This window comes from Trichomonas vaginalis, chromosome V, assembly GCF_026262505.1.
Source record: "Trichomonas vaginalis G3 chromosome V, whole genome shotgun sequence".
In the NCBI taxonomy this organism is placed as follows: domain Eukaryota; phylum Parabasalia; order Trichomonadida; family Trichomonadidae; genus Trichomonas; species Trichomonas vaginalis.
This window is the reverse complement of record NC_067207.1, coordinates 20,530,117-20,542,850: the sequence shown is the minus strand read 5'-3', so window position 1 is coordinate 20,542,850 and position 12,734 is coordinate 20,530,117. Positions and strand designations below refer to the sequence as shown.

Here is a 12,734-nt window from a genome sequence, read left to right as displayed (position 1 = left end):
CTTTATTTGATTTTAAAATCATGGATGATTTAGGGGTGGTATTCGAGAGCTTCGGATTAATATTCAATGAAACAATTGCAAAAGGCGGCTATGGGACTGTTTATAAGGTCTATTCTGAATACTACAAACAAAATTTTGCAGTTAAAAAAATTCCCGCAAATAAATTCAATGATAACGAAATTGCGTGCATGATAGAAATTAGATCTAGCAACATTGTTCCATTGTATAAGTATCTGAGGAATAAAGATTTTGTATATTTATTAATGGAATATTGTCCAAGCTCAATTGATAAAATATTTCTTGAAAGATGGGTCCTCACAAACGAAGAATTATATCGATATGCAATTGGAATGGCTCAATCCTTACAAAGCTGCCATGAATTTGGTATTCGTCATGGAGATGTAAAGCCATCAAACTTCCTTATAGATAAATATGGAAGAGTTAAAATTTGTGACTTCGGGTTTTCCCAAAAGCTCAATCGCGATGAAAATAATACAAATTTTAGCGGAACATTCATATATGAATCTCCAGAGATCATTAGACAAGAACCATTTGATGGATTTGCAGCTGACATTTGGGCTCTTGGTGTATCGTATTTTATTTTAATTACAGGTCAATGTCCTTGGAATTTATATTCCAAAGATGCAATGATTAAATCAATCCAGAATGCTATTTTCGACGAATTCCAAATCAATGATTTGCTCCTACGAAGGATTGTTTCTCTTTGTCTCCAGATAGATCCTACAAAAAGACCATCTGCAGAAGATCTTGTTAATATGCTCCGCGAAAAGATTGAAACTGGAAGGAAAAAGCTAATAAGGCCGATTTCATCGGCTATGTTTACAACACCTTTGATGAAATCAAAAACACACACAAGAATTAGGCATGTATCAAGCTTTTAATTATTTAATGCATTACCATGTTAATGTTTAATGTAAATTTTATTTTTCCATGAATTTTTTTTACCAAGATTTCTAAATTATATCACTATAGTCTTTTCATACCTGATTAATTTTTGCGTTAGACACAAAGATAGCTTTCCAAGATTGAATTGGTTATATATCTGTCGTATGCTGGTAAAAATTGCATTTCGTATATTTTGAATACTTTAATTTCTCAAATTAATGAGTTATTATGAGAGCAGTACATACTGTATGAATAATCTTCTATTAAAACTACTAAAATCTGCAAATTTTAAATGCGAATTCGCCGATTATTTTCAATAAATTAATTAAAAAGCATAATTAATTAAATAGCATGATACAACTACATGAAAAGGTTTAAAAACAATCAAAACCGAATTATAAAAATAACAAATAAACTTAATTAGATAATAATCTTGGAATCTTTCTTGGAATACTAGGAACAATAATGCTTGGCATCATATTAAGATGTCCTTCATATCTTGGAAGAGATGAAGATCTACCGTTGATTAGAGATCTTGAACGGTTTGGAACGCAGTGTTTTGTAACACCACTTGAAGTCTTGCATACATAGTCTAGTAACTGGGAAACCGACCATCTTGTTTCGACATTTGGATCAAGTGCATGGTTAAAAATCTGTCTAAATTCATATGAGCAGTGGTCAGGTATTTCGAAGAATCCCTTGGACATGAGGCTATGTATCTCCATCATGTTGTTTCCGAAGAATGGGAGTCTGCCGTGGAATCTTAACATGTATAATGTGACTCCGAATGACCAAGCGTCTGCCTTGAATGAATCATATGGGACTTTCAGGAATTGTTCTGGGGCTATGAATGCAACGGAGCCTCCGTATATCATTGATTTTTCGTTCTTCTGGAGAAATTGGGCGATTCCGAAATCAGCTAGTTTAATTCTTCCAAATGAGTCGATCAATATATTTGATGGCTTGATGTCATGGTGACTAGCATTGTTCTGGTGCATGTAGCTAAGGGCGCCTAAAATCTGTTTGGCCCATTCCATAAGCTTTGACTCTGGGATGTTTTCATTTTGTATCAAATAATCTTCAAGACTTCCATTTTCGCAGAATTTGAGAACAAGTACATAATAATTTTTTTCATTGAAGTAGTCATAAATGTTAATGATGTTGGGATGCATCATTTTTGATAATACAAGATATTCCTGATGAAATGTCATTTCAAAGACTTTTTGCAAACAAACGGAATGCCATATTTTTGGTTATGGCATACATAGCAATGGGAGAATGTTCCATGTCCGATTTCGTACTTCATATCATAGCCTTGGCTAGTAAGTAACTGGGGGACAAATGTATCCATGGAAAAAAATAAATACTATTTTGACGAATTTTTCAGAAACACTCAAATCTTTACGTGCAGATAACTTATGTAGTAATTTTTATTATACTCCGTTAATACATTACTTTGTATCAGTAATGCTTCAGAAAAATAAATTCCCAATTGAATAATCTTTCAAAAGATCCATTGAAAAAAAAACGAACAACATTTGATAGAATATCTCCCCATATCGTCGTTATTATTGTGAATGAAATACATGATAATAGAATGTAAGCAAATATTAATGGTTAAAATAAATTTCATATGAATTTATTGACACTTTCAGAATATGAAAGTAAGTTCTATAATAATAATGAACTGTTGTCCTGTATTCATTATTAATTAATACGTGTGTTTTGTGCTCACAATTTTTTTTCTGAAATAAGAAAAATTAAATAATTATGGAATATATCTTACATATGATCGATGAAATACGAAATAAAAATTCAATTGATTATAAATTTTACACCCTTGCCTTTTTTTGTAAAATATTTATTCCTTGAGTAATTACTGATGAAACTCTTTTCTATTACTGTCAAGAAAATTGATTGATATCCTATCAAAATTAGAAAACAGTATGTACTCAATTTTACATGAAAAGCAATTTTGTTTAATCGTCTTATATTCGATATTTTGAAGATATCACATCCGATAAAAATAATTTTCAATAGTTGAACCTTCGACACGATAATTTCATGAAATTTTGATGTTAAAATATTTCAGCATACGTGTTGTTGATAAATACTATGGTAAATCATTTTTATGACATACTTTTTTTAATTCATTTCTGATCTCGCTTTTGGGCGCTTGTATTTGATATTTCACTTGGTTTGGTAATTATTACAAGTATTTTAATATTAATTATACTTAATCATATAAATAAACTGTATTTATTTATTATTCCGTTTTTCTCATCAAATTTTTTACAAAATTCTGAGAAATTAGGAAACAATAATAAATGATTGTTATTTGATTCATTTTGATTTATTTCATTGTTTCAAATAGAACAATGGCATAAGATGTGTACAATGTCTAATTTTTTATATTTACCTCATATTTTTTCATTCAATTATAATCACGCATAATTAAGCAATTTCTAGGAGATACATTTAAGTAAAAGAGAATAAATGCTAATTTCTACTATTTTAATGTTATATATAATTTTCACAGATTCGAAAGTGTCAATTTTGGTATTTGCTCTGAATTTGCATGTATTCAATCAACTTTTCGTAAATGTAAGTTTGAGAATTAAATAAAATAGAAGAATTTTCAAGAATCAGAAAATTTCAATTCCAAAACTCGGAATTCAACTAATTACATGAGAAATTGCTTGTTTCTATTCTACGTATACTCAGATAGAAGGTAATATTTAAAAAGTCAAGTATTTCATAAAAACAAATTTACAAACATATAAAAGAAATAAAAGATAAAAATAAAGTTATGGTTCGACAAGATATGTGAACATCTTGCCGCCTTTGACGTCGATTTCACCACGTTCTTTGATGTCGAACTGTTGACCATAGATAAGTTCATAGACTGGACGTGAAATGTGAACTTTCATTGGAACACCTTTGTTCTCCATCTCGTGTGCGATGTTGATAGCTGGACCAAGGATTTCAAATGTTGGTTTCTCTGTGCCAATAACACCAGCAACAATATGACCACCGGTGTTGATACCAACACGGATACGAAGTTTCTCGTTCTCACTCTCATCGATGTCAAGAAGTTTCTTGATGACTAATGTGCCGAAGTCAACAACTTCTTTCGCATGAACGGCTGGTTGGTTAACTTCATCGAAGATGCCACCAGCTGCCATGTGGCAGTCACCAATGCACTTGATCTTTGTCATTGTCTTGTGTGCATTTGTGATAGCATCGAACTCTTTGAACATGATGTTCAACATATGCATGACATACGCATGACATACTGTGCATCGTGGCTGCCACACCATGGTGTGAACTCAACAACATCTAAGAAGAGGACTGTTGCTGATTGAACACTGAATGAGATGTTCTTCTCGCCTGCTTGAACACGTGGAACAAGCATTGGTGGAAGGATAGATGCAAGCATGCTGTCGGACTTCTTCTTCTCGTCAGCAATAAGCTTCTCGTGCATGACGTTCTGTGTCTGGTCTCTGCCTGAGAAGATCTTACGACCACTGACACTTGTTGATGAAAACTCAAGATAGACTTTATCGCTATCTGACTTCTTGAAGATGACGTTAAGTGTGTTAGTGAAGATCTTATCAAGACTCTCACTACAGCTGAATCGTGACTCAACAAAGAAGTCTTTGACACTTGTGTTCTCGATTTCTGATTGCTTGATTCCGAACAATTCTTCGAATGCGGAATTGACTGTGATGATCTTTCCAGTTTCTTCCTGACAAACAATGACAACATCATTAAGCTTGTTGACAACTTCATTTGTGAACCAAAGGTGTTTGTCTGACTGTTCATCAACCATACTATTGTAATTTCCTGCGAGCAACTCCATAATTCTGCTATTATTTAACACTGTTGTTGGAGGACATCTCATGAACAACTTGACAGTGAACTTCAATAAATCATTCTCATTCTTTGCACCAATAATAATTCTTATTGAGAAAAGAAATGTAATAACAACGATAATAACTGAATAAATAATTTGTTTGGTGCCTTGGGTATCAATATTATTTGTAATAATCGGAATGATTTCATTTTCTGCTGGATTAAAGAAAGTAATATAAAGTTCAACGGGGCCAATTTGCCATAATTGCATAAATGTTGTTGATGTTGGATCATGGTAAATTGGATTGTCTTTTTTCATTAATCCGTAGTACTTATTCATATATGTAGTGGCAACATATAGTTGTTGAGCAGCTGATAAACAATGTGTGCTATCAAGAATGGTAGATGGAGGATGTGTTATATTGGTGCATGTTAATTCATTTGATGCAATATTGATGTACTTTTCCATTTCAGGGAATGGAACTTCTCTAACATCACTTCCACCTAATCTAATCATTTGAAAGTAAGAGACAAGAAACGGAATTCTATCTCCAATATTTTGGATTTCATCATCAAGAGAAATTATTGAGTTTGCAAAAACATCATCATATTTGGCTAAAGCAATTTTGAAAATGCTTGCCATTACGGAATAAATGTATGAAACTGAACCATATAAATAATTAATATGATGTGAATTATAAAGGAGATTCTTCATTCCTTTTCTATAAGCATTCATTGAAACATAATACATAATGCAACCTAAAACAATTACAACTAAGAAGCACAAGAAGTTTGAAACTTCAACTGATGTATTTGCAGATCCGTCAGATACTGATGCAAATAATTTAATGATACTATCTTCTTGTCTATTAGTTTCTTCATCAGCTGATGAGTCCATCATTGAAGATGTTCTTTCATGTCCATCTTTGAGTTTGTTAAGACTTGCAGAAACAGATGAAATAACAGTTTTGGGTAAAGTTGTCAATGTGAGCAAAATTTGATTTCTGTTTATTTGCAACCTTGAGAATTGCAAGTAATAGATTAGAAAATAGCTGATAATATTGACTATAATCAAGACAATGATTACAACAAGAAAGATTCTTTGATTTGTTGTATTAATAAATTTCAAATATTCAATCATTGTTAGTAAAGCATTGTTCATTGCTACTAATGATAATTGATTGTTATTTCTTGAAGTCAAAGAGTCTGGTCCGCTTGCAACTTCTGGAGTAATCTCTGTCAAATCACACAATTTTCCTACATGATTTGCAACCATATATGAAACATCTGCTACTGTTGTCATTGATGAATCTGCATAGGTGTTGTTTATATAATAGGAAAAGTTAATTGTATCAGTAAACAATAAATCTCTAACTTTTTCAATATATGAGTTACCTGGTTTATATGATCGAACTTCTGCCATAGCTTTATTTGTAGATGTGACACATGATGCAATGTAACGCAAAACTTGGACTGATTCTGCTGTTCCACCAATTCAAGGAAAATCAATAGGTGATTCGATTTTCCTTGAAGTATTCTTTGGATCGTCTAGCATTTGGAATAAATATCTTCCTGTGAATCCTGTTAGCATTGATACAATACTTCTTGTTCTTGCAATGCCTTGCATGAAATCAAGTGGCTTTTCAATTTCAATAGCAAAAAAGTGGAAAGCAACAATCATGACAATCATTGGTATTAAAATGAGGAAAATATAAGCAATCAGTGTAGATTTGTAAATGTAGGAAATAGCTGGTATAATATGGTTATCGATTTGTTTTGCAATTGATTGCATTGCTTCCATGTTATTGGAATTAATATTATCATCCACTAATAATTCATCAACTCCCATTGATTCTGCTTCTGCAATAGTCTTTGTTTGACCATCAATTTCAGTGCATGTTTCTGGAATATGAGGAAATGAATCTATACCTAACTGATGAATTGTATCTTCAGATATTTGTAATCCTCTCTGTAGTTTTGTTAAGTTTTCTAATGAAGCTTTAGCTGCAATTGGATCGCCTTTGATTTCACTGAGGAATAAAGTATTTTGTCTTGCAACAAATCTGTTATTTGGATATTGCATTAATAAGTGATTCATTTCTACTTCGCATTCATTAACAGATAATTTTGTACTTCTAATAGCTATGTTCATTTCATTGATATTACCTTGGAGCGTTAAATCCCAAATGTTCCTCAGTCTTGATTTTGTTTTATTGAATAACTTGGCAAGCTTTGAGATTTTCACCTTTAACTGTTGTGTAAACTTTGTTTCTCTTGTCTTGATGACATAGCCAGAAGTTGTTAAAATTATTGATTGTAATGCCTTATTCTTTGTATTCATTGTTGAAACTGTTTGAGCAACAAAAGCTAATGTTAATGTTTGTTCTGGATAAATCGCTAAGAATTTTGCATAAATTGCCCAAACATCAAGGGCGTCAGGCCATTGAGCAACTGCAAGTTTGAAAATTCTAAAACTCGTGCATACAGGATGTGCGTAAAGGAATCCAGTTGATAATAGCTGTTTAAATTTTGTTTCTCTTTTGAGGAAAGAAATATCTTGAGTTTCGTCAATTTCGTCCAATATTTTTAACTCTCTGACCATTCTTGTTTTAACATAGAAGAAAGTTGAAACGAATGAAACAATTGCTGCGGCAAGAAATAGAATAAAGAAAACTTCAGTCCATGGTGACCTGGCAAATATTGTATAAAGGTTACCTATGCATAACAAAATACTCAGAACACAACCACCAAGAACCAAAATTGTATGAGATCTTTTGATGAATGAAGAGCAGTTGAAGCATGTTGATATGCAGTACAAGTAAAGAACAATTGAGACAAACATCATTGCAGCTGATGGATATGTTGTTAAGTTTGTTGTAAGCGCAGAAGCAAATGTTACTACAGTTGTTGTAATAAGCAGCTTTGCTTGTGGGGAACCTTCAACAGAAGCAAAGGAGCATGGTCTAAAAACAAGTGCAATAGAATAGGCTCTTATAATAATCCACGCCCAGAGTGCAATTGCAATAAATGAAGAAACATACGCTATTACATTTCCTGCATTTACATCCAATGTACCTGAGATATTTCCAGAAATCATTTGACCGGCATACTGAGCAGATATTGGAACTAATAAGTATGGTCCTATAGCCATGAAAATGCTCAGAATATATGTTGAAGCTTTGGGTACTTTAGAAGTCTTCTTGTAAATAAAAGCCGTAATTATAATGTAAATTAAAAATATTAAGAGTAAACCGTTGACCGCTAGCAAAATCCAATGTCCACTGCCACGTCTATATTGCAATGGAACAAGATGGAAGAAGACTGTAATAATTGACATTGCATTATAGGTCAAAGTTCCAGGAATGAAAGAATCTAAATTTGCTGCCATGAAAGCTCCACCAAGAAGTTGAAAGAATCTGAATATTGTAACAATACTGTATATAACATGTAGATTCGGAGCATAAATATCAAAATAATTAAAAAGTTGGATCAGGCTATCAATGATGGGTCATTATTGATTTTGTAATTTAATCGTCGTCGTTATCGATTTTGTAATTTAATCGTTATCGTCTTTTTTTAAACGTGCATTTTTTGCTTTCGGAGCTATTGAACATACATTGGCCCTTACCAGCAATTGAAAACTATTTTTCATTATCAACAATTACATTACTCCGAGTTATTCATCAATCAATGAAAATCGATATATAGTCCATACTTCAATTTACAATATTGGCAAGTCCAATTTCACTTGGCATATTTAACTCATATAGAAAAACCAGTTGGAATCGGCAAAATTATCTTTAATTCCATACATAAGAAAAAAAAATTATAAAGTTCTTCAATAATAGCAAACTAATAGTTTAAATAGATTTACAAGTATCGCCCATCTACTTTTGATATAATTCACATATTAAATGTAGAAAACTGGTTTAAAATAAATATTTCAAAAGTTCGAAAACGATTTATGAAAAAATAACGTGATGACATTTACTAAATTTGCTCTGTATTAAAGTATCGATGATAGAAAGAGCATATTTTGTAAATATTTCAAAAATATTTAAAAGTCGGAGAAATTGTATTGTAATGTACTATAATTATGTTACAAATCCGATTCAATACTAATCCTTCGCTATTAAAGTTGTTTTGAGAAGGATATTCTCTAAATTCTTGATAAATCTTTAAAATCGGGGCGGCGACAAATTTGCCCAGCCAGTAAAGTATTCAATTTTTTTTGCATTTTTTTAAAGCTTCTTAACTTAAATCATGGAATGTCTCAAAGACAAAAGTAGCATACAGCATGTAAAGCTAAAGAAAGATAATCATAATTAATACCTTAATTTTTAATATTACGCATTTTTAGGTGCAAAATTTAAAAACATTCTAATACAATAGAGCAGTTTCCAAAAGTAGCATACAGCATGCAAAGCTAAAGAAAGATAATCATAATTAATACCTTAATTTTTAATATTACGCATTTTTAGGTGCAAAATTTAAAAACATTCTAATACAATAGAGCAGTTTCCAAAAGTAGCATACAGCATGCAAAGCTAAAGAAAGATAATCATAATTAATACCTTTAAAGTTTAAAATCTTGATTTTTTTTAAAATCAAATATTTATAACTTTAATACATACAGCTTAAACCTTATACTTGTTTTCTCTTGTGAGAAAGCAATCTTACAAAGCTAACAATCCTAAAAAATAAAGAATTAAAATTTAATAATTTAATCTAACAAAATTTCTCTCTTTATCCTTTTGCACTCTTTATATGCAACTCAAATCCATCATATAATATTCCTATAATACTCTTGCCTCAAACAATGACGAACAAACTGCTATTCTCATTTAATTACAGACCAAATCTATTCAAATTTCTGAATTTTTAATTTTCATTTCAATTTCAAATGGAATTAGAAGAAGAAACTATCTTTACTGTTATGGATCTTTGTAAATTTGGAGTTAAACAAGAAATACAAGCACAGTATGGATATGGTGAACGTGTCAGGAAAGAAAGATCTCAGATTTCATTCCACTGCAAATATCCAAAATGTCCTGCACATTTTAATGTTGCAATCTTGGATCAAAATAAATACAAACTAATCAAAATAGTTGAAGAACATGATCATTCCGCCCCAAATGACAAAAGTCAATATTCGTCTGTCTTTTATCGCAAATATTTAGAACATTACTTCCAAACAGATGACAATCAAAGAGCGATAGCACAGCTAAATGCATTCAAAGATCTTGAAATTCCTCTTACAGGTCCGTCCATTCCAGAGATGTACGCTCAAAAACCACGTGCAATCAAACGATTTGCAGAGAGAATACATGCTCTTCAAACTAGATATTCTCCTGACGATGTTGTGTCATTGCAAATCTTTGTTCAGACAGTACAAGAAGAATCTCCAGATGATCTCATTGCATTTGAAGTCTCAGACAATAATATGTGTTTCTATTACGCGCCTTTTGAAGGCAAAGCTTATGCGCATAGTATCAAGACATTTCATATAGACAGCACCTATAAATTGTTGCGATCAAACATTCCATTGTATGCATTTACTGGCAAAATCAAAGATTTTCACATTTTCCCTTTTTTATATTTCTTTTGTCAACCAGACACTTATCAAAACATTCAAGTTTGCGTGTGCGCCTATCTCAGATGGGTAACAATTGAGCCAGAATACATTAGCATGGACTGTGCTCCACAGATAGCTCAAGCAATAGAAGAAAGCATTCCACAAGCTCAAATACTTTGGTGCGGAGTACATGTTCTTCGTGCAATTCTTCGCAAATCAAATAAGTTTTCTTCTCAAGAAAAATTTGAACAATTCTATAATTTGATGAAGGATTTAGTCTTCAAATTAGATGCAGAACATGAGGAAGAAGCAAATGCTGCCTATGATCAAGTTCTGGAGTTGCTCGACACAGATCCAACAGCATCTCAATACTTTAACAGACAATGGCGTTACAACATATCAAGATGGATTGCTCGTGACAGGCGTGAAGGCGACGCAACTAACAATATTGCCGAAGCTCATTTTAGAACACTCAAACATGACTATTTTCCTGATCGAAAAAATCTCAGAATTGATGATGTTATTATAGAAATTTATACAAAAGTGATACCATCTTTCGTTATCAAACTCAAAATTGATCAAAATCCAGCAGATGACCGTGTCATTAGGATCATGGAAAAAGCAACTAACGCAGAAATTGATGTAAAAAGACAAAGAAAAATCGAGAGTATTTCAATGCTCAATAGATTGCTCAATGCTGTTAGTGATGACTCAATAGATCCCACTAAAATATATCCTACCTTGAAAGTATTATTACAAAGAACTCATTTTATTTAATTTTGATTTTAATTTTAGATTAAATTATTAAATTTTAATTCTTTATTTTTTAGGATTGTTAGCTTTGTAAGATTGCTTTCTCACAAGAGAAAACAAGTATAAGGTTTAAGCTGTATGTATTAAAGTTATAAATATTTGATTTTAAAAAAAATCAAGATTTTAAACTTTAAAGGTATTAATTATGATTATCTTTCTTTAGCTTTGCATGCTGTATGCTACTTTTGGAAACTGCTCTATTGTATTAGAATGTTTTTAAATTTTGCACCTAAAAATGCGTAATATTAAAAATTAAGGTATTAATTATGATTATCTTTCTTTAGCTTTACATGCTGTATGCTACTTTTGTCTTTGAGACATTCCATGATTTAAGTTAAGAAGCTTTAAAAAAATGTAATAAAATAAAAAAATTTAGTATCGATAATCTGAAATATGTGTTTACTTAAGCCGCGAGCGAAGCGAGTGGCTTAGTTTCGTAATTTCATACAATCTTTTTTCGAATCTGTTCTTTTCTTAAGCCGCGAGCGCTGCGCTTAGTTTCGTAATTTCATACAATTATTTTTCGAATTTGTTCTTTTTGTCAACCGCGAGCGAAGCGAATGGCTTTTTATTTTTTAAAAATTTTTTCTTTCTTACTTTTTTTCCCTTACTTACAAATTTGATAGTAACTTACCAAATCTCTCTGTCATATAATAATAAATTAATCCATTCTTTGTTTCAAATATGACACTTTACATTTCTGACATGTAAACCTATCACTTTTCACTTCACCTCACTGGGCAAGTTTGTGCCCCCCTCTTTAAAATCTAGAGTAATCGTTTTGTAAACTTAACAAAACTAAAATGTATACCAATAGATTGGCATTTTCTACGTTTTCAAAGTGAGAGAGTGTAAATTCTTTTTTTTATCCTATTAAGGTTTTTAAAAAATTTAATTAACTTAATTTATATGATCTGAAATATATGACAAGTTAATATGGAGAATTCTTTCAACCCAATTTCAATTTATTGAATTTTCTATTCGAATTCAAAAATTTTCCCAAGAAGAAAAAATAATTAGGAAATTTAATATGTTAATACATAAAATATTTTATTTATTCAAAGAATTCAATTTTCTATTGGATCAAAAAACTTGTGTTAAAGTTCGTATTTTAAGATAACTATACTTTTAGAAGCTGTTTTTATTTTTTTCACCGGGATTTTATTAATTTAATTCTTTCAAAATTTGAATCTTATTGTATATCACCGGACTATGATCATAATAGAGTTGCAATCTCTAATTATAGCCACATTAGTACTCGTGGGTCGATATATCATGGGAGATACAAAATTATTTGAATTTTCTTTTATTTTTTTAAAAAATATTAAAAAAAGTAAATAAATAACTAACAACACAGCATCACTTTTCGTAAAATGCTTTAATCCTAGTCCTTTTTCCCCTTAATTTTTCAATCTCTCCCAGGTTGAAATTTATTCCGGGAATTTTTAAAGATGCTTGGTCAACATAAAATTTCATTAAATCTTCCACAGGAGTCATAAACTCTGAACATTTGAAGCGAGCATGAACTGCATCATTCAAATTTTTAAGAAGATTTTTGTTCGAAAAGTGATTCAATACGGCGATT

The 12,734-nt window shown here is 31.2% G+C and overlaps 4 protein-coding genes across 4 annotated transcripts, besides 3 other annotated features; 2 read left to right on the top strand and 2 right to left on the bottom strand.

Annotated features, from left to right (window-relative positions):
* On the top strand, positions 1–1,057 carry TVAGG3_0372830 (protein kinase protein; the record flags this gene model as incomplete). Its single annotated transcript, XM_001315951.2, has 1 exon — positions 264–902. The coding sequence occupies one exon, from the start codon at positions 264–266 to the stop codon at positions 900–902; it is 639 nt and encodes a 212-aa protein (XP_001315986.1).
* Positions 1,058–1,260: 203 nt separating this feature from the next.
* TVAGG3_0372820 (protein serine/threonine kinase protein) lies at positions 1,261–2,315 on the bottom strand (the record flags this gene model as incomplete). The annotated part of the gene is made up of 1 exon (XM_051231846.1): positions 1,323–2,081. The coding sequence occupies one exon, from the start codon at positions 2,079–2,081 to the stop codon at positions 1,323–1,325; it is 759 nt and encodes a 252-aa protein (XP_051101576.1).
* Positions 2,316–6,256: 3,941 nt separating this feature from the next.
* TVAGG3_0372810 (guanylate cyclase protein) lies at positions 6,257–8,149 on the bottom strand (the record flags this gene model as incomplete). Its single annotated transcript, XM_001315948.1, has 1 exon — positions 6,257–8,149. The coding sequence occupies one exon, from the start codon at positions 8,147–8,149 to the stop codon at positions 6,257–6,259; it is 1,893 nt and encodes a 630-aa protein (XP_001315983.1).
* A 117-nt stretch (positions 8,150–8,266) lies between these two features.
* Positions 8,267–8,484: a mobile genetic element.
* A 463-nt stretch (positions 8,485–8,947) lies between these two features.
* Positions 8,948–11,908: a mobile genetic element.
* TVAGG3_0372790 (MULE transposase domain-containing protein) lies at positions 9,665–10,601 on the top strand (the record flags this gene model as incomplete). Its single annotated transcript, XM_001315947.2, has 1 exon — positions 9,665–10,601. A coding segment is annotated over one exon (937 nt), but the record flags the coding sequence as incomplete, so codon positions are not given.
* Positions 11,909–12,434: 526 nt separating the features above from the next.
* Positions 12,435–12,734: part of a mobile genetic element that runs on past the window's edge.